Source organism: Erythranthe guttata, chromosome 8, assembly GCF_056151865.1.
Source record: "Erythranthe guttata isolate IM_541 chromosome 8, IM_541, whole genome shotgun sequence".
NCBI lineage: Eukaryota > Viridiplantae > Streptophyta > Magnoliopsida > Lamiales > Phrymaceae > Erythranthe > Erythranthe guttata.
In genome coordinates this window covers 25,251,495-25,263,842 of record NC_142540.1, presented here as the reverse complement: position 1 = coordinate 25,263,842, position 12,348 = coordinate 25,251,495, and the positions used below count along the sequence as shown (strand labels likewise).

The 12,348-nt window shown below is 37.5% G+C and overlaps 3 protein-coding genes and 1 non-coding gene across 5 annotated transcripts; 1 reads left to right on the top strand and 3 right to left on the bottom strand.

Moving 5' to 3' along the window:
• The first annotated feature begins 353 nt into the window (after nucleotides 1–353).
• Nucleotides 354–2,757, top strand: LOC105965210 (cytochrome P450 71AU50). Its single transcript, XM_012989739.2, has 2 exons — nucleotides 354–1,358; nucleotides 1,923–2,757. The coding sequence occupies exons 1-2, from the start codon at nucleotides 465–467 to the stop codon at nucleotides 2,535–2,537; spliced, it is 1,509 nt and encodes a 502-aa protein (XP_012845193.2). The 5' UTR covers nucleotides 354–464; the 3' UTR covers nucleotides 2,538–2,757.
• A 1,014-nt stretch (nucleotides 2,758–3,771) lies between these two features.
• Nucleotides 3,772–3,843, bottom strand: TRNAD-GUC (transfer RNA aspartic acid (anticodon GUC)). Its single transcript has one exon. It is a non-coding gene; the product is annotated as a tRNA-Asp (tRNA).
• Nucleotides 3,844–4,308: 465 nt separating this feature from the next.
• On the bottom strand, nucleotides 4,309–6,458 carry LOC105965056 (cytochrome P450 71AU50). The gene is made up of 2 exons (XM_012989565.2): nucleotides 5,551–6,458; nucleotides 4,309–5,030 (listed from the first exon to the last, which is right to left on the bottom strand). The coding sequence occupies exons 1-2, from the start codon at nucleotides 6,433–6,435 to the stop codon at nucleotides 4,428–4,430; spliced, it is 1,488 nt and encodes a 495-aa protein (XP_012845019.2). The 5' UTR covers nucleotides 6,436–6,458; the 3' UTR covers nucleotides 4,309–4,427.
• A 3,412-nt stretch (nucleotides 6,459–9,870) lies between these two features.
• LOC105965344 (O-fucosyltransferase 23-like) lies at nucleotides 9,871–11,722 on the bottom strand. Of its 2 annotated transcripts, none has more exons than XM_088822538.1 (2): nucleotides 11,518–11,722; nucleotides 9,871–11,398 (listed from the first exon to the last, which is right to left on the bottom strand). In XM_088822538.1, the coding sequence occupies exon 2, from the start codon at nucleotides 11,323–11,325 to the stop codon at nucleotides 10,048–10,050; it is 1,278 nt and encodes a 425-aa protein (XP_088678664.1). In that variant the 5' UTR covers nucleotides 11,326–11,398; nucleotides 11,518–11,722; the 3' UTR covers nucleotides 9,871–10,047. The 2 variants fall into 2 exon arrangements, with proteins under 2 accessions (XP_088678664.1, XP_088678665.1); XM_088822539.1 differs by having other exon boundaries at nucleotides 9,871–11,401; nucleotides 11,518–11,692.
• Nucleotides 11,723–12,348: the final 626 nt, after the last annotated feature.

The following is a 12,348-nucleotide window of genomic DNA, read 5'->3' as shown; positions in this document are numbered from 1 at the left end:
TTGGAATGAGAACAAAAGATATATTATATAATTAATACGGCAAATTATGATCGCCTATTAATGAATTACGAAAACACCTCTCATATTTTGATAATTACAATCATTCTCTCAACTATGTTATTGTATTACAAAAAACTAGTTATTTAATATGTAAATTTGACACTGTAAGGATAAACGTGTAAAAAAATACATAGTTGAGGGGTTATAAATAATTATCTAAACATAAGGGATTTTTCAGAAAAAAACTGTGTTACGACTCCTTGAAGTCAAATTCTTTTTTTATTTCTTTCTTTAATTAGTAAATGGCAAGTTGGTTACAGATAAGCCAATCAAAGACCATTCAACAGTAAGGCCAAAAGTGTCCGGTTATTTAAGTTCAACTCCCTTCATTCATTTTTGTTCACAAATTTCCTTTTCTTTCTTTCCATTTCCATACATTAAATAAAATAAATAAATAAATAAAAATGGCTTGGAATATTTGGATAACTGCACTAACAGCAATCACAATCCTGTATCTCATCCAACAATGTCTAAACCTAGCAAACAAGAAGAAGAAGAAGAAGCTTCCTCCAGGCCCGATCGGGCTTCCGATCATCGGCCACTTCCACTTACTAGGCAAAAACCCCCACCAAGACTTGCACCGCTTGGCCCGCAAGCACGGCCCGATCATGCGCATGCGCTTTGGCTCGGTCGACACAATCATAGTCTCGTCGCCCGCCGCAGCCGAGCTCTTCCTCAAAACCCACGACCTCGTCTTCGCTAACCGGCCCCACCACGAGGCCTCCACCTACATAGGCTACGAGCAGAGGAACATCGTATTCGGGCCGTACGGCCCGTACTGGCGAAACATGCGCAAGCTCGTCACGCTTGAACTATTAAGCGGTTCGAAGATCAACCAGTTTCAGCCCATGAGGAAGGCCGAGCTCGGGCTTTTTGTCGACTCGCTAAAACGGGCCGGGCCGGGCCGAGAGCCCGTCGACATGAGCGAGAGAATTATGTCGTTGGCGGCGGATATGACTTGTTTGATGGTTTACGGGAGGAAGTTCGCGGGCAAGGATTTGGACGAGAGAGGGTTTAAGGAAGTGATGAAGATGACGATGGAGGAGGCCGCGGCGTTTAATATCGGAGACTATTTTCCGTATCTTAGGGGGCTCGATCTTCAGGGCTCGGCCCGAAGGTTGAAGAAATTGAGCAAGATTTTTGACGGGTTTTTGGAGAGGATTATCGATGATCATGCTCGGAAGAAGGAAGAGAGGAAGGAGATCAGTATGGATTTTGTGGACACGTTGATGTCGATTATGGAGTCGGGCGAAGCTGGATTCGACTTCGATCACCGCCATGTCAAGGCTGTGCTATTGGTAAAATTTATAAACCACATATTTAAGTTTGTTCGTCGTTGACTTTTCTTATCGAAATTATATTTTTGAAGATGGGTGAAAATCGGATGGATAGAATTAGAATTAGAACTTTCGGAAAAAAAAAAGTCAATTTTTTTCAGAAGTAAAAAACTAATTTCAATTGCGTTCCAAGAATATTCAAAAATTGGATAAAAAATTTGTTCCAAAATTGGAAATTTTACTGACTGGAATCAGCATAATCGGAAATTCCAATTTTCAGTCTCTTATAATGTAAAATACATAATAATATTGATATTATAAATGTACCTTTCGGAAAAATAATTGAATTTTTTGGAAATATTTTCGAAAATTAAAATAGGAATCTACACTTGTAGATGATTGGTCGAAAACAAAAAAAAATCGGATCAGAGTCATCGGAATTTGAAAATTTGTTCTAGTTTCCACCCTATTTTTGACAATTAGAATAAGTATACATAGAGGTGTCGAATTGAAAAAAAATCCGGGATTTTTAGGCCGAATGCGAAAAATCCTAAAAAAAACTCTGTTTTCTTCTTTTTAATACAGGATATGCTACTAGCAGGAATGGATACTTCGGCAGCGGCGGTGGAATGGGCGCTGTCGGATCTCGTCAAGAATCCGACGGTCATGAAAAAACTCCAAAAAGAGCTAGAAGAAATAGTCGGCATGGACCAAATGGTGGAGGAATCACATCTCCCCAACCTCAAATACCTCGATTACGTCGTCCGAGAATCGATGAGGATCCATCCAGTTGGGCCGTTGCTAATCCATGAATCGATGGAAGACTGCGAAGTCGACGGTTTCCACATACCGAAGAAAACACGAGTCCTCATCAACGTGTGGGCAATAGGGAGAGATCCTAATGCATGGGCCCATCCGGAGAAATTTTGGCCCGAGAGGTTTGTTGAAAGCCCGAATGTGGATCTTCGGGGACGAGACTATCAGCTTATACCGTTCGGGACTGGAAGAAGGGGGTGCCCGGGATTGCAATTAGGGCTCACAATTGTGCAATTAATTGTCGCGCAATTGGTTCATTGCTTCGATTGGGAACTTCCTAACGGTGTTTCGGCTAGTGAATTGGATATGTCCGAGAATTTCGGTTTGGTGACGTCTAGAGCTAAGCATCTAATGGTCATTCCCACTTATAGATTGAACAAATAACCGTGGATGTTGGTTTCTCGTTTAAGTTTCGTTTAGTTGGTAAGATAAGTCAGCTTTCAAAAAATAATGTTGTAATAAAATTCAGCTTACGTACCGATGGGAATTTTATTTTTCCGTTTGTATTGTTACGTTGGTAAATTTTTATCGGTGATCGTTTCGAATCAATATGTATAGGAAAAAATCTTCTTGAACACAATAATGCATTCAAGATCCTTTATAACTATGGTTGTAGCCTTTTTAGAGAAAATCGTGACAACCCACGTCAACGATTTGAACAAGACGATGTCGGGAAGAAAACGAGACCGAAGATTCTCAACTATGAATAAACATAGACCAAATTAAAAAAGATATTCAAGTCGGATTTCAAAACGTAAACAAACACAAATTTACAAAATAAAAAAGGATCGAAACGATTTTAAAATTAGGCCAAACATAGCCAATGAACCTCCGACACAAGTTCGATCACGCACATCTTGAAAACTATTTGAAGGGATTTTTTTATCTACAATCAAGAAAAAAACGCACCTTTGCGCATCACGATTTAAGATCGTTGGTCATTATTACACCCCGAACGCTAGGTCGGTTTTGAAGAATCTTCATAAGTTTGATTAGTACTTGCATAAGATTCTCCGTGCGAAAGCCAGACAGTGTAGCCACGTACGAATCCTTTCTTCTTTATGTGTAAATGAACCTCATCTCGAGTAAAATGTTTTCTATTGCAACATTTCGAACAAGGGCATCTTATTCGATCCTCAGCACCGTTTTGCGAGCAAGCAAAATCGAGGAATTCGTTAAGCCCGTTTTGAAATTCACAAGTAATCCATCCATCCTTATCGAACCGACGCCACATCCAACTACGATCCTTTGACATAGTAGCTACTGCATTTTTTTAAATGCATTTAGTTCAATGTATGTCAAAAAATAGAACTTCAACTTTTTTAATACTATAAAACCTTCTCATACAAATATAATACAAGAACAATGACGAACAGTAAAAATAAATATATCTTACGGATGAGGATTGTGAATTTATCTCGTAATTAGTTATATGCAATAGCGGCGGTGGTGGATGGATGTTGGCGGCGGTGGTGGATGGATGTTGGCGGCGTTGATGCTCCGCTTGCGAGGAGATGGAGAGGCGGCGGCTACTATAAAGACATAAAATATTTTGTTCGTTGTAAGGGTAATTTCTAGAAATATTTTTTATAAATGAAATAAAAAATAAAAAAAATATCGCCGTTGCCGGGGATCGAACCCGGGTCACCCGCGTGACAGGCGGGAATACTTACCACTATACTACAACGACTACTTGTTGCTACGTTTGTACAGTGTATATATTTATTCAATTGGTAAGTAGACGCACAATATCAAAGACTATTATTGTAGCTGCCGGATTTTTGGTTTCGGTTACAGGTTCGGTTTTTGTTGTCAATTAATAGACCACAAAAACTTATACTATTGTATTTTGAATTGCAGATTGTGAGGCGATGGCAATTTATATTGTAGCACTTAAATTATATCTAGAAGTAGAAGTATGAAGGAAAGACGAATTTGAAACAATTAGTATAAACATTTTCCACTGTAACAATCAAATTATGTACGAGCACGACAAAGAGGAAGAGAATTTCCAACATTCAACTTTGGAAATGAAGTTCCAAACATATATAAAAGTTGAGAAAAATAAAAATGAAATGCTTTCCAAACATTAAAAATTGGAAGTTACTAACCAAAATTAAATATTGATAAAATAAAGAATCAAAACTCCAAATATACATACATACATATATACAAACATATATACACAACCATAGAGCCAACAACATCCTTAAATAAAAAAACCAACAACATCATCCCACACTAATTTTCATTTTAATTTACCATTTTTATTTATTAATTCAATCGATAAGTAGGACGAACCATAAGATGCTTAGCCCGCCCGGTCACCAAACCAAACTCTTCGGCCATATCCACGTCACCACCACCCGGAATCTCCCAATCGAAGCAATGAACCAATTGCGCCACCACCAACTGGACTATAGTCAACGCCAGCTGCATTCCAGGGCATCCCCTTCTTCCCGATCCGAACGGTATAAGCTGAAAATCCCGTCCTCGTAAATCCACATTCGGGCTTTCGACAAACCTATCGGGCCAAAATCTCTCCGGGTCGGCCCACACGTTAGGGTCTCTCCCTATGGCCCACACGTTGACCAGAACACGGGCTTTCTTCGGTATGTGGAGCCCGTTGACCTCGCAGTCTTCCATTGACTCGTGGATTAGCAAGGGCCCCACGGGGTGGAGCCTCAGTGATTCTCGGACGACGTAATCGAGGTACTTGAGATGGGGGAGGTGCGACTCGTCGACTAATTGGTTTTTGCCGACGGTTTCTTCTATTTCGATTCGGAGTTTCTTGGTTACGGACGGGTGGTTGATGACTTCCGATAGCGTCCACTCCATTGCTGTTGCTGACGTGTCCAATCCAGCTACTAGCAAGTCCTTGCAAAATTAGAAGAAGAAGAAGATAAATCATTAATTTTATATACTTCTATAAGTTTAATTTATGAAAAATATGACACATATATTATATATATAGATGCATATAAAATATATATTAGCTATTTAAATACTTCTATACCTTCACCAATTGCAATATAATTGAATAAACATGTGCTACTAATTATCACATAGCAATTGAAAAACAAAATTATTGTCACCTTGATAGATATCAATATGAGCCACAATTGTCATGGTAAATAAAATAGGATTTACTGCAATTGGCACCCTTGTACTTTTTTATAATTGTTAATTAACCCCAAATGTTATTTTATTGACAAAATATCCCTATAATTCATTTTTTTACCAGGCTACCCCTATAAAATTTATGACTCATATGCCAATAAAAAAAGATGGTGAGTTTTATGTTTTTTAACAATTAGAAAAAAATAACATAGACATATATACTAAATGCAAAAACACAAATAAAATCTATGACAATTTGTTTTTTTTTTGGAATTACCAATAGCACAGCCTTGACGTGGCGGCGATCGAATTCGAATCCAGCTTCGCCCGACTCCATAATCGACAACAACGTGTCCACAAAATCCATAGTGATCTCCTTCCTCTCTTCCTTCTTCCGAACATGATCATCGATAACCCTCTCCAAAAATCCATCGAAAATCTTGCTCAAATCCTTCAACCTTCGGGCCGAGCCCTGAAGATCGAGCCCCCTAAGATACGGAAAATAGTCTCCGATATTAAACGCCGCCGCCTCCTTCATCGTCTCCTCCATCACCTTCCTAAACCCCTTCTCCCCCAAATCCCTATCACTATACTTCCTCCCAAACATCATCATGCACGTGAAATCGGCCGCCAGAGACGTAATTCTCTCGCTCATGTCCACCGTTTCACGGCCCGACCCGGCCCGTTCGAGGGATTCCACCAGTAGCCCGAGCTCCGTTTTCCTCATCGGTCGAAACTGGCCGATCTTGGGATTGCAGAGGAGCTCCGACGTGCAGAGCTTGCGCATGTTCCGCCAGTACGGGCCGTAGGGCCCGAACACGATCGTCTTCTGATCGTAGCCGAGGTAGGTGGACGCCTCGTGGTGGGGCCTACTTGCGAAAACGAGGTCGTGGGTTTTGAGGAAGAGCTCGGCCGAGTCGGGCGACGAGACCACGATGGTGTCGACTGAGCCGAAGCGGAGGTGCATGATCGGGCCGTGTTTTTGGGCTAAACGGGTCAAATCGTGGTGCGGGTTTTTGCCTAGTAAGTGGAAATGGCCTATAATCGGAAACCCTAATGGACCTGGAGGAAGTTTCTTCTTCTTCTTTAACAGGTTTAGCCATTGTTGGAGGAGATAGAGAAATATGATCACTGATATTGTTGTTGTCCAAATCCAGGACATAGCTTTCTTTTTTTTTTTTTTTGACAGAATTGCTTTTTCTTTGATCTTTTCCTCATATATATATATGGGGCAAATTACGGACACCCTGATGTACTGTCAAATTAAAAAAAACTTCTCTTGTTTGGGTAATTACAGCCAACCCCTCCTTTTAAATATTTTTACGTAAAATTTTTGTAATTCGGTTATTTACTGAACCAAATCGTATATTAAATTTGGTAAACGGTATGAAATGTTGGCGTACTGAAATTTCGATTCAGTTTTACCGATTTAACATCCCTAAATTTATCTCTGAAGGGGTATTCTCGTAAAATAATATATAGTTAAAGAGGTTGTCTGTAACTATCCAAACACGAGGGAATTTCGTATTATAGGCCTAAGATATGTATAATGTAAGAAAATTTGTCTTTATTCTGAAAATGGAAGGAGGGTGATGTTTGCATTACTCAAGAACTCAATAAGTGAACATGTAATTTTGTGGACTTATAGCCGGACGAAGTTTGACTATTTTTTTTTTGATAAATACGAAGTTTGACTTGATATTCTTGTGAAGTTTAAGATTATCTCCAAGGATGTAAGTGAATTAATTAGGGAAAATACAGTTTTTTGTCCCTTAAGTTTGTACCGATTTCAGATTTGGTCTCCAATGTTCACAAAAAACATATTTGGTTCCTTATGTTGCAAAAATTCAACTATCTTAGTAATTTCTGTTAATTTTCCGTTAAAACTAACGGAATCAAGTGTGTCCCCATCACTGCCTTAACTAAGGGACTAACGGTAAATTGATGGAAGGGACCAAACATGTTAAATTATTAGAACATGAGGGACCAAATGTGTTTTTTTGAACATGGGGGACCAAATGTGAAATCAATGCAAACTTGAGTAATGAAAATTATAATTTTCCCAAATTAATTAACTCGAAATACATATATGTTCTTTTGGGTTTTTTTCTTTTTTCAAGAACTAACCCCGTGTAATTTCTAATTGTCAAAAAAAACCATCGTGTTAAAGGATTAACAATGAGCCCATATGAAAGTTAGTCAAAGCCGAAATACCCCTCAACAACTTTTCATGATGTCCGGCTAAAGTAAGTGTTTTGGACGTGAAAAGTCAAACACTATTAAAAATTGCTTGGGTAGTTTTGTCGTTTCCTCTAAGTCAACAACTAAATATCAAATAAGGGGCATTGTGCTATATAAAACACCACATAGGTGAGTATTTGCTAATCTTTTTAACATGAGAGGTTTTTTGCCAATTCGAAATTACACAGGGGGTCTATGCAATTAACTCGTTCTTTAGGATATGTCTTAAATATAATGAGTAAACTACAAATACTATTCATGTGTAATCTCGAAATAGTATAAAACCCCTTATGATAAATAAACTAGTCAAAAACACCCCTGTGATTTTTTTTTTAAAATGACACACTCGACCCATTTCTATGGTTGTCTTGTTTTGTGTAATTTTTAATCTGATGTAAGGTTTTTTTTTTTTTTTTTGAAACAAAAACCCTAATTTGAGTCAGTTGATTTATTTTTCCGTTTTTTATTGTGGATGAAAATATTGTCCTCGTACATCCACATTTTGGGTTTTCAATACACCCCGGCCGGAATTTCCCTGGATTAGGCCCGACATTACGGGGAGCCTATTTACTTTGCATTCTTCCATTAGCACAAACTAACATTTTTTTTCCGTGGGATGCACGATATATTATTTCAAAAGTGAGCAAAAATAATCGATTTAATACATAATAAAAAAAATATAGTAGACTAACATAGTAAAAATTTAATAATGTTGTCCTATTCATATTTTATATAACATTAGTTATTTTAAATCTTACGCATTAAGATTTATAACAAATTGAATTTTTACTTTACCTCTTAAGATTTGAGATATATTGATCAAAAATAAGAGATTAATAATTGTTGAAAGTATAATTAGAAATTAGTAGTAAAAAAATATTAAAAATAAATAATTATAGAAATAACATCAGGGTTGTTATTGTTGCCATTGTTTCATTCTTTTATATATAAGATAATCACACACCTGACCAGTGACAATCACGAGTGACTTTTATAATAGGGGTAATATGCTATAAGTCCCTCAAAGCAAACCTAATTTGGACTAAATAACAAGTCAAAATCCAATCTTTTAATTAAATCCTTAATTTGAAACAATATAGGATATACATCCCTAATTTTTTTTTATCCCTATATTGCCCTTATACCTTAAATATTTTGACCTACATATTACGTTTCTTTTCTTATAGCAGATTTATTTCTTTTTCTTCTTCTCTCTTTCTTTTTCTCTGCCGTTTTCTCTGCCCCTCCCCTCTCTCTCTCTCTCTCTCTCTCTCTCTCTCTCTCTCTCTCTCTCTCTCTCTCTCTCTCTCTCGGCCGATCTCTATATAGCTATTCTCTCTTCTCTCTTTTTTTTTTTTGTGAATGCACGAATATTGTGCCGGAGATGCAACATGGGGTGGATGCGGATCTGCCGGAGGCGGCGGAGGAGATGATGGAGTGGGTACCGGAGTGACGGTGAATCTATTGTGGCGGTGGATCTGAAGGCGGCGACGATGTTGGTAGCGGAGTCGGCATCGTTTTTGGGAAGAGATGAGTCTATGTGAGTCGAATGAACATGGTGGTGGCCGGTTATGTGGGGATGGTTATCGGAGGCGGTGGCTATGGCGTTGGTGGCGGTGGTGCAGATCTAGGGTTTCATAATGAATAAAGGCGGCTATGTGGCGGCAGATCTAGGGTTTCATAGTGAATAAAATGCGGATATGGTGGCTAGGGTTACGTACGTGGCTGCGAGTGGCGGCGCGCGGCTGCTATGTAGGGTTTGCGACGGCGGAAGTTATTTTTTCTTTTAGGGTTTGGAACAGTAAACTGTAGTAGACCATAGTACACCATAGTATTGCATAGTATACCATAGTATTTCATAGTCTACTATAATATTCACAGCAGATAAAATTTAAAAAAATATATGTAAATTGAACAAAAACACGATTTTTTTTTATAATTTTTAATATTATGTACGAAAAAAAAAAAGATTTTTTTTATGTTTTTTATAATAGTGTAAAAATGATATAATTAGATTTTTATAATAATGAAAACAATACGACATGGGAAAAAAATGTGTTCTACGTAAAAAGAAATAATAAAAAATGCTAGATGCAAAAATGAAAATATTAAATGCGGAATTAATAATGATAAATACATTTTAAATATTATTTGATGTAGATTTCATTTTTTATTGTGAAGGGCATTTTTGGAATAAAATTTATAAAGGATGTGAAGCAAAAGTTTAGTTAGACTTGTCATTTAGTTCTAATAAGTTTTGTCACTAGGGACCTATATCTTAAGACCCCTTTATAATAACTGTTAACCTTTTTTTCTTTATTAAAATAATAAATAAATAAATAAAATAAAAGAAATGTTAAAAAAATACATGACTTCAAATTACAATGGTTTATATGCCACAACCTCCAATTCAATGTTTGAGTGCTTCAAAATACAAAAGAAACACCAACTAACTCAGAGTTTCAGACAACTATTACCTCATTTTGTCTACAAACAATTTGAATCTATACCCGAAACCCGAAAAAAAAAAAAATCACGGACAAGAAATACGATTAGAACCGTAACTAATAGCTCGGAGGTTCAAATCCGACATATTAGCGGCCCATGCACGTGGTGTGTCTTTCGATTCACCTTGTAAATTGTAAGCATAAGAAGGCCATCTGACATCCAATCCGCACTTTTCTCCAAGTCCCATAGTAATCATTTTCTGAGTTCTATCGAGAACCACGAGGCTAGAAAAAGTCGAGAAGCTATTCCCAACAAAAACATCCGATCTCACACAAACTTCATAGTCGATAGCCGATTGTATCAAATAGGATTGCTTCTTATATATCTCAAAAACACCCAACTTTTTCTTCTCAAAGGGAATCAAACCTTCCTTCCAACCAGCCAATATAGAGTTATCTTCTAGAAGATCATCGGCAACCGCGAGGTATATTACGATCGGAGTTTTCAACCCCGCAATATTCCCGACTCGTTCGATAATCTGCTCTTTGCTACTGCAGATTTCCGTTACATTCAGTCTCTGCTCGAGCTTCTTGCAATGTATCATCCAATCCTTTTCGATTCTCATATGAACTGCTACATAAGGTACTGGCTGTAACATCAAATTATTACGGTTTTCTAATGAAGTGATTTTTCTTATCTTGGCAACAACTTTATCGGCCTCGTTAGATATTTCTTCCACCAAGGCTAAGCACTCGAAGACCTTTGCGTAGTCTTTAACGGGCCAATGATCATGCCACAGAAATGGGTTCTTGCCGAGTATCCGGATTGTTCCGTACTCGTTGTAGGGATGCTCGGTCAACTGTTGCAACTGTTCTAGATCTTTCTCAACCGTCCATTTCCGCCCGCTTCCCTTTTGGATCTCGATTTTGTCCGACACTTGTGGGTAACGTCCCAATTGGACGAACCCTTTGCAGAGTGAATTGAACTTTTCGAAGTGGAAGACCTTGTCGAACGAAATGGGTTTGAGCTGGTCAACCTCTTTGTAGAACAAGGAGGCGCTCAAGCTCGGCATTACGAGTGTTCGGTTCAGCGTTCTTGCGGTTAGGCAAGCACGTGCGAATGCGATCTTTTGGTTGTTCAGACCCCATACGATTTGGGGAACCTCTAAAAACTTGGATTTTTCGTTGTTGAGGTGTGGAAGCGATTCGATTCCGATGAAGCCGGGGAATGTCGGAAGAAAAAATGCTCGGAAAACCAGAGCGGCGACGAACACCAACAACAAAAACATACATTTGCATGCCGGAGAAGTGAAATTCAAACCAAAGAATCTCGAATGTTTAAAACGAGTGGGTAAGAAGCCCATTGATGGGGGTAATGAAATCAACTCGGATCCGATAAGGATCGAGGGTTTGAATCCACTTCGAGATCCAGCTCAACTACTTAATCAAGAAAGGCAAATGAAACCCTAATTAAAAATTAGATACAGGTTGAATTCGATGAAATCATGAAAAGTAGAGCATAACGTAAAAAAGAATAGGCAAAATCCAGAACCAACCTTGAAAGCCCACATCCGATTGAACAATTATTTCTGGTGCGATTTTTTTGATTGGGATCGTCGGCGGCGCCGGTGTGTTGGCTGAAGAAATGGTTGCAGGATGTGGGCGGCGTGGCTGAAGAAAGAGAAATAGGCGTAATGTGTTTTTTTTGGGGAAAAATTGCAATTAAGTCCCTTAAGTGAAGTTCATAAAATTTAGTATAAACTAGGATTTTTTCCCGTGCCATGCACGGGATATTATTGTAAAAGTGAAAAATAAATCAATTTAATACATAATAATAAAATATAGTACATTAACATAGTAAAATTTAATAATGTAGTGTTTATGTTACTCATATTTTATATAACATTAATTTTTTTAAATCTTACATATTAAGATTTATAATCCAAATATATAGGTTTAGATTTAACAAATTGAATTTCTATCTTTATATATTAACATTTGAGATATATTGATGAAAAATAGGAGATTGATAATTATTGAAAATTAGTAAAAAAAAAAGAAATAAAAAATAAATAATTATAGAAATACCATTAGGATATTTTAAGGTTGACCAGCGTTTCTTGCTTTTATATATAAGATATATAAGATATATAAGATTACAAGAGTTTATTGCAAATAGTACCTCCTGAAATCTCGGACTGTGTTACAAAATATCACTAAACCCCCCACACCCCCAATGAGCTTTTTCTAAACAACACACTCGGCACATTTGTAATTTTTTCGTTGACCACGTTTGAAAAGATATAAATATCCCTGAGGAGTTGCAACAATGCATATAAAAGAGTAAACTGCAAATACTACCCCTGTGTTATCTCGAAATAGCGAAA

Coding starts and splice junctions, on each gene's coding strand:
- LOC105965210 (XM_012989739.2), top strand. CDS start 465: ATGGCTTGGAATATTTGGATAACTGCACTAACAGCAATCACAATCCTG. Junction 1,359..1,922: donor ATGTCAAGGCTGTGCTATTG/GTAAAATTTATA, acceptor TTTTTAATACAG/GATATGCTACTAGCAGGAAT.
- LOC105965056 (XM_012989565.2), bottom strand. CDS start 6,435: ATGTCCTGGATTTGGACAACAACAATATCAGTGATCATATTTCTCTAT. Junction 5,031..5,550: donor ACGTCAAGGCTGTGCTATTG/GTAATTCCAAAA, acceptor TAATTTTGCAAG/GACTTGCTAGTAGCTGGATT.
- LOC105965344 (XM_088822538.1), bottom strand. CDS start 11,325: ATGGGCTTCTTACCCACTCGTTTTAAACATTCGAGATTCTTTGGTTTG.